This window comes from Haliotis cracherodii, unplaced genomic scaffold (genome assembly GCF_022045235.1).
Source record: "Haliotis cracherodii isolate W230 unplaced genomic scaffold, xgHalCrac1.p SCAF_10, whole genome shotgun sequence".
Taxonomy (NCBI): domain Eukaryota; kingdom Metazoa; phylum Mollusca; class Gastropoda; order Lepetellida; family Haliotidae; genus Haliotis; species Haliotis cracherodii.
In genome coordinates this window covers 49,615,007-49,628,757 of record NW_027266265.1, presented here as the reverse complement: position 1 = coordinate 49,628,757, position 13,751 = coordinate 49,615,007, and the positions used below count along the sequence as shown (strand labels likewise).

At 39.8% G+C, this 13,751-nt stretch overlaps 1 protein-coding gene across 1 annotated transcript in view; it reads right to left on the bottom strand.

Moving 5' to 3' along the window:
* Window positions 1-13,751, bottom strand: part of LOC139451906 (uncharacterized) — a 75,206-nt gene that overhangs the window by 43,532 nt on the left and 17,923 nt on the right. The window contains exon 6 of the mRNA XM_071233197.1: window positions 2,711-3,620. Within this exon, the coding sequence (XP_071089298.1) occupies window positions 2,711-3,620 (910 nt within the window). The remainder of the gene's footprint in view (window positions 1-2,710; window positions 3,621-13,751) is intronic.

The following is a 13,751-nucleotide window of genomic DNA, read 5'->3' as shown; positions in this document are numbered from 1 at the left end:
GGTTATAACGAACACGCTTATAACGACCTGACGGATATAACGAACTTACTTTTTTGGTCCCGACCATAATTATGCTATATATATGCTTATAACGAACTACGGTTATAACGAACTTAAATTAGCAGTCCCTTTGAGTTCGTTATAACCGTACTTTACTGTACTTTTCAAAGGTCACTTTCAGTAGTTTTGCCTAAAATAACAGTGGACGATATAACAAAAAGGGAATTTCCCACGGAATTAAAAACTGTGAAGTGTAATGTCTGCGTAATATATTTTGAATTTGATTTGACCTCGAAGTGGTCTTTGATGAGGAGGTACATATTTGTTGCTGTGTCATCCAAGGGGTAACACTCTAAAGCCATAACGTTCTCACGGGCGTAGGTGAACATTCGACTGAAGCACGAGTAACTTAGCAATGACTTACGACCAGGAAAGTAGTCTCTGGTCATCACCATGGTCACCGCCAATCACGGGCCTGGAATTCGATCTCACACATATGTTTGATACCAGTTATCTCAAATGAATTTCTCACCCACGGATGTGAAAGAAATGAACGAAATATACAAACGAGCCGAGCCCAAAATACCAACAATGCATTCTCATGCAAAATAAACGTCAACGCTAGATAATTAAATATCCAGTCTTCAGTTTCCAACGAAACACAATACATTGAGCGTAAAAGGCAAAAAAGCAATGAAAATTATTTAAATTCATCACAGAAAATCAATCATGACACCAGGCGTTCATGAAAATGGTAAGCATGTCCTGTCCTATCACAAGCACCCTTTGCACATAAAGTATGTTTGATAAATACATGTAGACACAAGTTTGAATATGTGTATTTGTAAAAAGATGCTGGAAATTATTTTACCCCTCCCATTCCCCCCAAAAATAAAACATATAGATATAATAAAACAAAAAAATAATAAAAATGTGAAAATATATTGAAGATTTTGTACGATTCCGACTATATCAGTATAAGTATGTTGTTCGTCTCGTCCTTTCAGATGAAAGAATGTATGTCTTGAAGCAGTGAGCTCTATAACTCTCCATTATAATAAAACCCGCGTCTGCGTCCTCACAAACTTAGTCCCTTATTGTAAACCACAACAAAAGGTTGGACGGTGCTTTGTGTTGTAGGAAACAGTTTCAAGGAGAGCTAATGCAAATAATAATTCTACATTCAACCTGAATGTGTTATCAGCCATTTCATCTCCTAGTAACCCAACAGGCTTTGATGGAATAGTTGTGAAACACCCAGGGATTTAATGACCTATAGCATCAAATACACGCTAAATGTCACGACGCAAACCGACAGGATCCATATGCTGTGTATACGTTGTAAAACGGATTTAGTGCTACTTACGAATACAAAGGGAATGCTGCTGTTTTCAAACATATCAATTTCATGACATGTCTGATAGCTTGTGAAAGGTCTCTATTTCAAGTTACCAAGATAAAAAAGTGTTCAGCAAACATCTTAAAGAAACACTTGGGAGAAGACATAATACATAACACCAATATTATGTTAAACATATTTTCATATTCTGAAAGTAACGACATTCACTTGCGTTTCCGAGAAAACACAAAAGAACCGTTCTCCGTATCTGATTTCTGAACAGTAAACAACACCATACATGGACGTTTCGTAATAGAGCCGTTTTATGAACAATGTATATATATTTATCTTGGAATTTACATGCAAACTCTTGAAAAGCGTCTCACATTGGCATTTCTAGCGCAAGCCTATACGCACAAGATGCTGCCTATCTGTCGACCACCGTAATAAATAAAACATTGACTACAGGTACCGTTGACTGTCGCAGTATTTAGAGAATAATCTATGGAAGTATGGTTTTTCAGTCCCTAATGAATTAACTTTGTGAGTTTCGATCCCAGCTTGCTACGAGTGAAACGAATTGCCAATCAACATGAAGATAATAATAATGCTAATTGAAAAGCACTGAACCTCACTTCACCTTTACCCGTGTCTGTCTGGGTAATATAGCATTTCAATAAATGCTACATCTTTTCATGCGCATTTACACAATATGTTCTGGGTACTCCAGAACACTGACCTGCAGATCTGAGCACTCCCGAAGGCCCTTTCAAAGAGGGTTTTGCTGACCATGGATCTGATTGTGGATGAGCGTCTATCTAAGCACTCCAGAACGCCCTTTAAAAGAGGGTATTGCTGACCATGGATGTGATTGTGGATGAGCTTCTATCTAAGCACTCCAGAACGCCCTTTAAAAGAGGGTATTGCTGACCATGGATCTGATTGTGGATCAGCTTCTATCTGGGCACTCCCGAACGCCCTTTAAAAGAGGGGATTGCTATTGCTGACCATGGATCTGATTGTGGATGAGCTTCTATCTAAGCACTCCAGAACGCCCTTTAAAAGAGGGTTTTGCTGACCATGGATCTGATTGTGGGTGAGCGTCTATCTACTCCAGAACGCCCTTGAAAAGAGGGTATCGCTATTGCTGACCATGGATCTGATTGTGGATGAGCTTCTATCTAAGTACTCCAGAACGCCCTTTAAAAGAGGGTTTTGCTATTGCTGACCATAAATCTGATTGTGGATGATCGTTTACATATAACCCCTGGTAAGAAACACTTATATTATTTTTAAACCACTGTTACTTCTATTGATTCCGCTATGGAAGTTAATACTCTCACAACACGTACAACACCGACCACTATTTACCTGTTTTCCAAATGGTCACTGAGTAATACCTCCGTTGCTAGATCTGCAATAGTTGCAAGATGACCCCCACGTGAACGGCAGTCGATGTCACTCTCGAACCAGGTCTGCCTCTGGTAAATAATCTCGAAACAAGTGTTTCCAGTGTCTAACCACGTTGAAACACATGGGATGCCCCCTTTGTTATCCACCGTCCGCCATTTTGCATAGAAACCTGGTTTCGTGGTCTGCTCGTCTGAGACGAACTTGAACACCAAGGTACTCCCAAATGATCTGAACATAAGCAGATGTTCCTGACCATGCCAGTTACCACAAACCCTGTGTTTGACCTTGCCATCAAACACTTCGATGTAGTCTTTGTTGCATAGGTGATTTCTCTTACGGGCATCGTCGTCCGATTCTGTATAAAACATCTCAAACGTCAGTTCAATGTTCTCAGTAGGTTCATCGACTTTGATAGTGTAATAACACTCTTGTCCATTGGGGTAGTACGATGGAAAGTTCACACTTGACACGGATCCATTGCTTGTATTAAAGGTTTCGTTATGACAAGATGGTACACCCAAGTAGGTCAGATTAAATCCTTTGAATTCATTCACGTGATCAGACTTAAATTCTATGGTTATATCCGAGGCACTTGATTCATATCGAAGGTCGCTTTGGGAGTAGCCCTCCGTAGATCCGCACCAGGTTTTGCCTGTTCTGTTCAAGCGGGAATCATAGATCTGAAGCTTATCATACACGCAATCTTTGTTTATGCCGTGTTCCAGGTCAAGGTCAATCACCTTAACACGTATCCTGTACTTTGACGGCAATACGATCCTTATGACACAATTGACGTTCGGGAAGTAAAGCTGGGGGTAGAACGGACTTGATACTGCGCCACTGAGGTTATACAGAGTCTGGTTACACACTGAAAAACAAAGTTAGCTGTTAGAATCACGATTCGAACCGTAAAAATAACATTGTTCTTACAATGGGTATTGTGTTAATGAAACGCATTAACTTGAAACATACATCTTATTTTAAGCAAAACAACATTTTAAATCCTCTCCTTACCAAATCCATTTGGAGTCTCCATACAGTGTGTGATTGCAAGTGTTTAACGCCCCTTTGAACAACATTACAAATACATGTCAGCGCAAAACTCAAAGTGACAAAGACCGAACGCATTTACCAGATGCTGATAATATAGGATACGAACCCACGATCATTGATAATGGACGACTAAGGGAGGCAATTCTGCACAGTGAATTACCTCGCCTTAGGGCAGTGGGCCATTATCATTATAACGCGAAGATTTTATGATAAAGACTTCATGCATATGTAACCTAATCCGTTATCTTAATAAAAGTGACAAAACCCTTTCCATATTCATGAGAAATATATATTGTATAGTATTGTTTGTTGTTTAACGCCGCACTCAGAAATATTCCAGCTATATGACGACAATCCAGTGATTGACATCATGAGCATCGATTGACGCAATATTGATACGATGACATGCATCAACCAAGTCAGCGAGCCCGACCACCCGATTCCGTTAGTCGCCTCTTACGACAAGCATAGTCACATTTTACGGCAAGCGGGGGTTGCTGAAGAACTATTCTAACCTGGATCTTCATTGGTCCATCAGATATATCTGCCAAAACAGAGTCGATTGTGCGATTCCCGCTATATTATGAGCATGTGTTTATAAATCACTATCAAATAGTGATGATACCAGGTGTTCGCGGAAGGAACGTGGCTATGTTCACGGATTATACATATGTTCCACTTGTCCAAGGAAACAAGACATGAAGTCTACAGAAACACATAATACGCATCTTGCTAAAATGAGAAATGAAGGCTTTCAAATATACAACATAAATAAGTACCAAAAATAAATAATCTCATAAGCAAGTTCTCATTGTATTAAACAAAGGCGTAATGCTTTGAACAGTATTTCAGTTATATCACGACGTGTCATTTATGATTAAGGAGGAAAGCCCGAAGTGATGAAGTGATGCAGATGCGGTTTACCCCACGAGCACGGATATGGTGTTTGACAAACCTTGAAATATAATCAGGATGAACCGGGATGCTAACCCACGATCATAGGTTTCTGGTGAGTCCGAAGGACACAACTCTGCACAGCGAATTGTGGTGTCACAACGTCAACGTCAGAGCAATTAAGTCTCGATTGTCCGGCGAAATAATTCCATTATGCGAAAAATGCAAAATACCGGTAGACATAATGGTTCACTGATGGTTCACTGGTGATGACACCAGGTGTTTGCGCAACACTTTTTCTGAATACGGATCACATTATAAGACAAATGTAATCTCATGCCAAACGCTTATGAGACAAATAAATCTAAAGTTCACTTCAGACGTTAGTTAAGCAGAAGACAAAAAACAGTATCGGCCCATTAAAAGATAGATGAAGGTGATTTTATACTGTTTGTTACTATGAGTGAGTATAGTTTTACGACGCTTTAGCAATATTCCAGCAATATCACAGTGGGGGACACCAGAAATGGGCTTCCACAATTTGTACCCATGCGCGGAAACGAACCGGGCCTTCGGCGTGACGAGAGAACGCTTTAACCACTGGGCTACCTGACCAGCCCGTATGTAAATATGAAATTGAAGACCATTACATCGTATCAAGACTATTTTAGTCATACGGGAAATAATAAAATACTGATAACAATAAAATACGGGAATCTACAAAACAAACGTAATGTTTGTGCATTCAGACTCTTATTTTATCAAAAGGGTGAGTGAGTGAGTCGGGTTTTATACTGCCGTTTTTGCACCATCTCAATCACGACACAGCGGGTGACGCGAAACTGAACTTGTAGCCATGTGAGGAATCGAACTGGGTCTTTGGCGTGACTAGCTAACGTATTAAGCACAAGGCCTTAGATACAGTGTCACCCGATGCACGCTATCCGACACCAGCACATCACCAGCCATCTGAGCGCCTAGGTATTATTGTCGTTAACATTCTGAGGTTGTCTGGCTGTAATCTGAATATGAAGTCTCAAGTGGCCGACTGATGGTCTGGAAACAACAGCAACAACATAACCATTAATAATAGAGTTACGACGAAAGACGTCGCGACACCTGATCACTGCAGTAAGGTCATATTCTCGTTGCTGTAAATAGAAAACATCAACGTCAGAGATAAACCATCTCGATTATCAACAGAAACAGATCACATCGGGGTAACAGGTCAAACGTTGAAATGACATCGCAGAAAATACCTGACAGTGTACATTACCGGGTGATTGGGATAATCAAAAATGGCCGAATCCGAGAGAAAATAACGTTGTTCAAATATTAATAACCCAATTCTTCTTTCCTTGACTATTGTATAAATACATCATTTCATAACACTTTTTAGGTACGCAGTTACCCGGCATACACATTAAACGTTGGCAATATTTAAAAGCTCTCATCATTGCAATGATATGGAAAGGGAAACTGCCACATTCTCTAAATACAGCGCTACTTGATGTACATTGATTAACATTCAAAAAACATTTACACGCATATAAATGAACTTTCTCAACTTCTTCCATTTTATAGAATGCCCATATTTCTGACCCATACAGTAACATAGGTGAAATTTTGGAAAATAAGGTTGTAAACAATTAATGCATTTTAATAGGTTGATTAGTACCATTTTAGCTTGAACTGCTATGTTGCTCAAACTTGTGTCCATGAAAGCCTGCTGCTAAATATTTATACCCTTGTCTAACTTCCACAAGTTGTCCATTCAGGTACCATTTTTCACTTTTTTTAGCCGCCAACCTTTCTGAAAAACTACAATTTTTGTTTTTTCAATACTAACTGACATACTCCAGTCCACTCAATACTTATCTAAGATAGATAATTCCTTCTGTAGTCCCCCAATAGTGTCTGAAATTAATATCAAATCATCTGCAAAGACTAATAATAAAACTATAATATCAGGATGTAACTGTACTCCATATAGTTGCTCCTGTTCCATTGTGTGTACAATTTCATTTCTGAATAAATGAAATAAGGAGGGGCTTAAAACGCAACCTTGTCTAACACCTAAATTACATTGAAATTGGTTTCACAACAGGTTATTACTTCTGACACATGACGTAACATTACCATCAATTGACTTTAACATTTTGGACATCTTCGTGCTTTCGAAATACTTTCCACAAATAAGAACGACGGACGGAGTCAAACGCCTTTGAAGAGTCTATACAGGCTTCATATAACTTACGACCAGACATACCTAAATATTTTTTTAATAATAGCATTTAAAATAAATAGATTGTCAATTGTCAAGTCAGATTGCCATTCTGATATTTTGTCATGCATATCTGCCCCAAAAAACTAATCTATTATCTAATATTCTTGTCAACACTTTAGACACAATACTCAATAAACTAAAAGCTCAAAAGTTATCTTTGATTTATCTTGAGCCTTTTTGTGAAACGGGATAATAACACCTGTATCCCAATCTTTTGAGATTTCCTAGCTTTCTATTATCAGTGGTTGGCTTCGTCGTTTAAGTAATCACTATCTTCTTCAATTGTAGATCAAATAAAGTTTCAAAGTATTCCATCCATTCTTTTGAATCTATGGGATTATAGTTACTTTTCGTATTCTGCAAGTCCTTGATATTCTTCTAGAATGTCTTTGAATCAGAAGTTTGTTCCAGTGTGGTACGTTTACTGTCCGTGTAATCACCTTGTCTTTTTCTACAAATAGTCTTATAGTCATTCCTAATTTGATGATAATTCAGCAAATCTTCATTGTCTTTAGTCTTTCTAAATTTGTTCAGTGTACGACAGCATTCGTGTTTCATTAACAGACAGTCATCATCATGCCACGGGTTTCTTGTTTTACAAATATGTTGATGATTGTTGTTATTATTCCAAGTTGTTTTGAACATACATGCTGCTGAAAGAATTGCCTCCGTAAACGTTGATACACTCTTCTCTATGTCTGTAAGAGCTTCTAAACTCGTTTTTTTCACCAATTCGTTGCAATTTTGGGCAATTTTTTTATTATGTATGAACTGTTCCACCCAGGTGTATCGAACACGGCGGTCTGTTGATTGCGTTTCCGCGGAGCATTTTACCACAGGCGTTGCCATAGTTACAGGTAGATGTAGTGAGTCACATCGAGGCACAACCTCAAAATCACATATATGATAAAAAAAAAAGTCAGATGAGCATACAACATGATCAATGGTACTACAACCATTAGGGCTGATATTGGTATACTATCCTATTTGATTATCCGCACCTAGTCTACCATTCACTATGTGAATGTCTAATACTAAGCACAACTCAAGTAGACTTGTTCCACACATGTTGACTACTTTATCGCAGGAATATCTTGGTTGGCAGAACCTTGGAAAATAATCTGAGTAACACACATGACCAATGTCATCTTCTAAAGGATCTACTTTTTCGCCTGTTCTTGCATTAAGGTCTCCCATCAAAACAATAGGAATATTTGGATATTGCAGAAACGGTTCCAAAATATCATTTAGAAGTAATTCAATACCATTCTTGTTTTCCTTATTTTCATACCAGCTGGAACGTTCAGGATGTACATATGAAAAGACATACAGAATATTATCAGCCAAATGTAACATTTCTCGTGAGAAAACAATGCATATACCAGGTTCAAAAGTAACAATATTAATGACAAAATCAATCAGAATTTCTTACTAAAACGATAATTCCACCTGATAAACGCCCATATTGTGAAAGTCTGATTGCAGGCACACTATATCACTAAAAATCAGAAAATATAGCCTTGAAGTCTTTTTCTGTAGTCCATGTTTCTAACAAAGCTATAATGACAAAACTAGTAACAAAGGATAGAAAATCATCATCACGTTTTTAATTTTCAAGTCCGTCTACATTCTATGAAAGGAATGACACTTTGTCTTGTCTATCACTACACTCGGGGCCCTGGCCAGGCCGCTATTTCCCAGTTCTTTTAGAATTCAATCGAAGGGACCGCTGGTTGGTGTCCGTGTTGATTCCTCTTCATATGGATCCTGGACCCCTGCACCCTGAATCTCTAGTTTTTGGGTTGATCATGAGTTGGTTGTGTGGGAAGGGAACGAATTGGACTCAGCCTTAAGCTTGTCCTCGTTGTCCACAATGAATATCCTACCTCCCTTGTAGTATCCGCGCTTGTTCTCCTCTCTCAGACGTTTCAGTTTGTCGCGTTGATTTCTTGTCTGATCATTTGCAAGCCCGATATTAGACGTTTTGAGGTCACCTCGCATCTTCAGAACTCTAACTACTATCATTACAGACAAATCGGACAATTACTGGTTTAGGTTTACCCCTTACTCGTACCCCGAGACGGTGTGATCGCACAATATCAGTTTTAAGTATCGGTTCATCCCTATTAACAGAGTCCAATAGTTCCAACACACTTTGTTCATGCTTGTCGTAAAAGGCGACTAACGAGATCGGGTGGTCAGGCTCGGTGACTTGGTTGATGCATGTCATCGTATCCCAATTGCGTGGATCGATGTTCATGATATAAATCACTGGATTGTCTGGTCCAGACGCGATTATTATATACAGACCGCCGTCGTATAGCTGGATATTGCTGAGTGCGGCGTTAAACAACAAACAAACAAACAACACCTATCAATGTAGTCATCGCACAATTTCAAGCAATTCTTTAGTATCTATGTCTGTGGTGTCTTCAACCTTGACATTCATGGCGTGTGCTATCGATAGTTCTGACATAATCGCTTGGGTCCAGAAGTTGTTCCCTATATTTTATTTCTAGGATATTGGTGCTTTAAATACATGCTATAACAGCTCGTTTTAGCTGTATAATAGGATTTACGTCAAATAAAACATACTTGAACAATGACTTTGCAATTAAGAAATATATAACATTGTAAATACAAAACGTCGACAATTGTACACTCTGATCGGATATTGAAGTTTGATGGGAATAATGGTTTTTTTTCATTGGTTGCTAGGTTACACACATTTCAAACGGCTTTTAACAACAGTTACCCAAAATAGTTGATGATAGCCCGTTTCTGGTCGTTATCTGAAATGTCAATTATCTATCCAGCCTTTCTAGTGTATGCGTACGCATATGAAAGACATATGTACAAAGTGCTAAAGTGTGTTTATCACAGGAACTTCAAAGATGATGCGGAACTAACATCCTTCGTAGATCTAATTAAACATATTTGTATCGACTGAAACTAATTATCATACATATAAGGGCCAGAGAATAACCAGTCTCGATTATCCCCCGAAACATGTTAAATCGCAAACTGGCGGTGAAAGACAAAAATAGACAGACAAAGACTGACATTTAAAATACGTTGCCGTTGGCATTGATATTCATTAAATATTTTAACGGGGAGTAGAAGTCAATTTTTAAGTCTATGTAGTTGAAAAAATGAGGTCATTAAAGAAAAATATATATATCAATGTTCAGCTTCCTCAGTTTTCGCAATCGTGTTTACAGAGACAAAAGGTCAAGTTTTGAAATGTCGGGAAAATTCTCACAACTAACCAAATATGAAAGATATTTCATTACATTATGAACCAAATTTGTCATATTGTCACATTGGCTACTAGGGCGGCCGAAATAAAATCAGATTTTAAACCACCATGACAAATTCGACCCGTGAAGATTCCGGGGTAGAATAGGTCTTCAGCAATCCATGCTTGCCGTAAAAGGTGACTATGCTTGTCGTAAAAGGCGACTAACGGGATCGGGTGGTCAGGCTCGCTGACGTGGTTGATGCATGATGCATGCACTTGGTTGATATTAATCACTGGTGTCTGGTCCAGACTCGATTATTTACAGACCGCCGTCATGTAGCTGGAATATTGCTGAGTGCGGCGTAAAAACAACCAACCATGACAAATTCACGAATCGCTTAGAACAGGGAGTCAGCTCAAAGCGCTTGCGCAAACTCCCGAAATGACGGCGAGACTTCCGCTTGCCTGAATGAACGCAGTAGAAGAGGCTCGGTAACAAGCCGATGAATTTATGACTATTGGTGACTGCTTTGAAGATGTAGCTGTCAAACTCAAATTTCAGTCAGCCGCCATTTTGGTTTTAGAACGAAGCAAGCTCAGCCAGCGATGGGTACGATTGCCAGCACTTGAAAGTTTGGGCCCCGTTGTAAAGCGAAACTTGTACATCGCTTGCAGTCGATTAGCTGTTTGCAACGCACCCTTAGTGTGATCACTGATTGGAACAATCAAGTCAAGTTTCAGCTTCATTGGTCCTGTGTTTTCTGAGGAGATGATGCTCACAGAGCCTTGGATGCATTGTGTTCTATTCAAATTCGTACACGGTAAACTGCTAGATTTTAATGGATACAGCTTCCATGTCCAAGATTCAAACAAATGATGAGTGTATTCGAGACGTCAACGCCAGAAAGCAACCGTCTCGACTATATGTCGAAACAGATTCCACTGGCCGTAGGAGGGAAAATAGTGCACATTTTGCCTTTAAAGCCCAATGGAAACTGTTAGATAATCGAGACTGATTATGCCCTTGCGTTGACGTTTTATATCAACAGACTGGTGCTGGTGAAACCCATCTTCCCGAGGCAATAGAGTTAACTGACTATAAAGTCCAGTTTCCACCCTTGCCGAACTAGGTTGGTAATATGGAGTTACATTTGGGCTGGACTAACGAGTCTATGCGTAGTCCAATCAAAATCGCTAAACGAAATCGAAATCCGGTTTGTAAACTGTCGTGCTGATTTCGGTCGATTGCAGGATTTGCAAAACATGTGCATCGCCAACTCGTTGCAACAGATATTTTCCAAATCTTTTCATGTTTTTAATCAAGGTGCTCACGTGATTTGATGCACTTCGCGATGTAAGACCCGTTTTATCACAATATAGCTCTTGATTATCGATCAGATCGTCTTGACTGGGCACCGCCATCTTGTTTGAATCAAATGCAAGTGATACGAGAGGTGGAATCTGAGGAGGAGAGGTCAATAGGAGAGGTTTAGAAGGGACATAACTCGTAATAACCACTGGTGGCGCTACGATCGAGCCCAGGAATTCTAGCCTAGTTCGGCAAGGGTGAAAACTGGAGTTTTAAAGTCAGTTAACTATCTTGCGTCGGGAAGATGGGTAAAACCTTGATTGAGAAGCTTAGTTTAGCTGGTATAGGTGAACTGTTTGCTATGTGTTAACAGTCTGTGAGTTATGTGACTATTAGGATTATCACAGGTATATGGCCTACAGTCACTCCAGTCATAACAAGACGGACCGCCTCCGTGGTCTAGTGGTAGAGCGTCCGTCCGGGATCCGGGGTTCGACCCCCGGCCGCGTCATACCAAAAGACGTTAGATGGTACTTGTTGTTACCCTGTCTGGCGCTCGGCATTAAGGGGCTAAAATAAGGACGGGTGGGCTTGGAGTCAGTATACTGTGTCTGAGTGGGGTATTCATGTTAAACTACGGCACGGTATCTCAGTCTGCTAGCACTATAAATCGGCATCAGTCCGGACAAGTACAAGCAGCTAAACACGCACGCACGCACGCACGCACGCACACACGCACACGCACATGTGCATGCATGTCGCTACGTAAGTGCATTAATCTTGGACGCGACGTTAAACCCGATTTCACCTCTCCAACCATAAAAAAATAACAACTCCATGAATTACACCTGGGAATTTCATTTGGTTTCTTCGGATTGAAGTCTCTGACGTTGGTAATAATTTGATCGCGAGGCTTATTCAAACAGTCTTGTTTAATACACAATATCAGAGCACGCCATGGAAGGTGGGGTGCAAGAGCACAATTTTATGTCCTGACGTCGAGAACGTGATTATGGAGGCGTCTAGATGAATCACTGCACTGCAGCATACACATTGACACACGACATGTACACCTTGAAATAAAATCCTTTTGCCCAAGTCTATCTTCTTGAAGTTGTTAAAGTTTAATCCACTTTGAAATCAAATACCAGTTTCCGTTTTTCTATCGTATAAAACATGCCCGTTTACATGATTACTCGAATTACGATGTTGATATACATTGAACATATGTCCTTGGCGCTGCACCATTTTAAAAACATAGATTCGTTTGTGTAATTAAAAACACCTGATTGTCTTTGTGCCCTCGGTTCCATCTTTGATTATCCAGTGTATTATATTTCCATTATATAAACGGGGTAAATACCTTATAATAGACTTATTTCATAGCTTGGCTTCACAGGTGATCTCCAGATCTTATCAGTAACTTCCCTAAGAAATTCTCTCGCACATACTTTCAAAGTGCAGATTAGAGAACGAGGACGTGGCAATAATCGTTCAGACCAGGCACGGGTGCGTATACGATTTATAAAGGTCCAACTCGATCGGGACCGCCTCCGTGGTCTTGTGGTAGAGCGGAAGGTCCGGGGTTCGATCCCCGGCCGCGTCATACCAAAAGACGTTAAAAGATGGTACTTGTTGTTACCCTGTATGGCGCTCGGCATTAAGGGGCTAAAACAAGGACTGGTCAGTATACTATGTCTGAGTGGGGTGTTCATGTTAAACTGCGGCATGGTATCTCAGTGGGCTAGCACTATAAATCGGCATCAGTCCGGACCAGTACAAGCAGCCACACACCCACGTGCATGCATGTCGCTATATAAGTGCAATAATCTTGGCCGCGACGTTAAACACCATTTCACCTCACCACCTCACCAACTAGAGCGTGTTTAACAATCACCTAAATATCCTGTGCATGATAAACACAGCCTTAATTATGATGATAGAGCTATTTCTATCTGTATGTGTTCTTTTCCCCCAGAAGCTATCAATTGTGCGTTCAATGCGTAGCAGAAAACTGAAAAAATAACAGGTATTCCTATTTATTAAGGGATGACACCCTTGAAGATGCGGGTTAGAATAGATTAGAGCTATTTCTATCTGTATGTGTTCTTTTTTCCCTGAATCTATTGATTGTGCGTTCAATGCGTAGCAGAAAACTGAATAAATAACAGGTATTCCTATTTATTAAGGGATGACACCCTTGAAGATCCGGGTT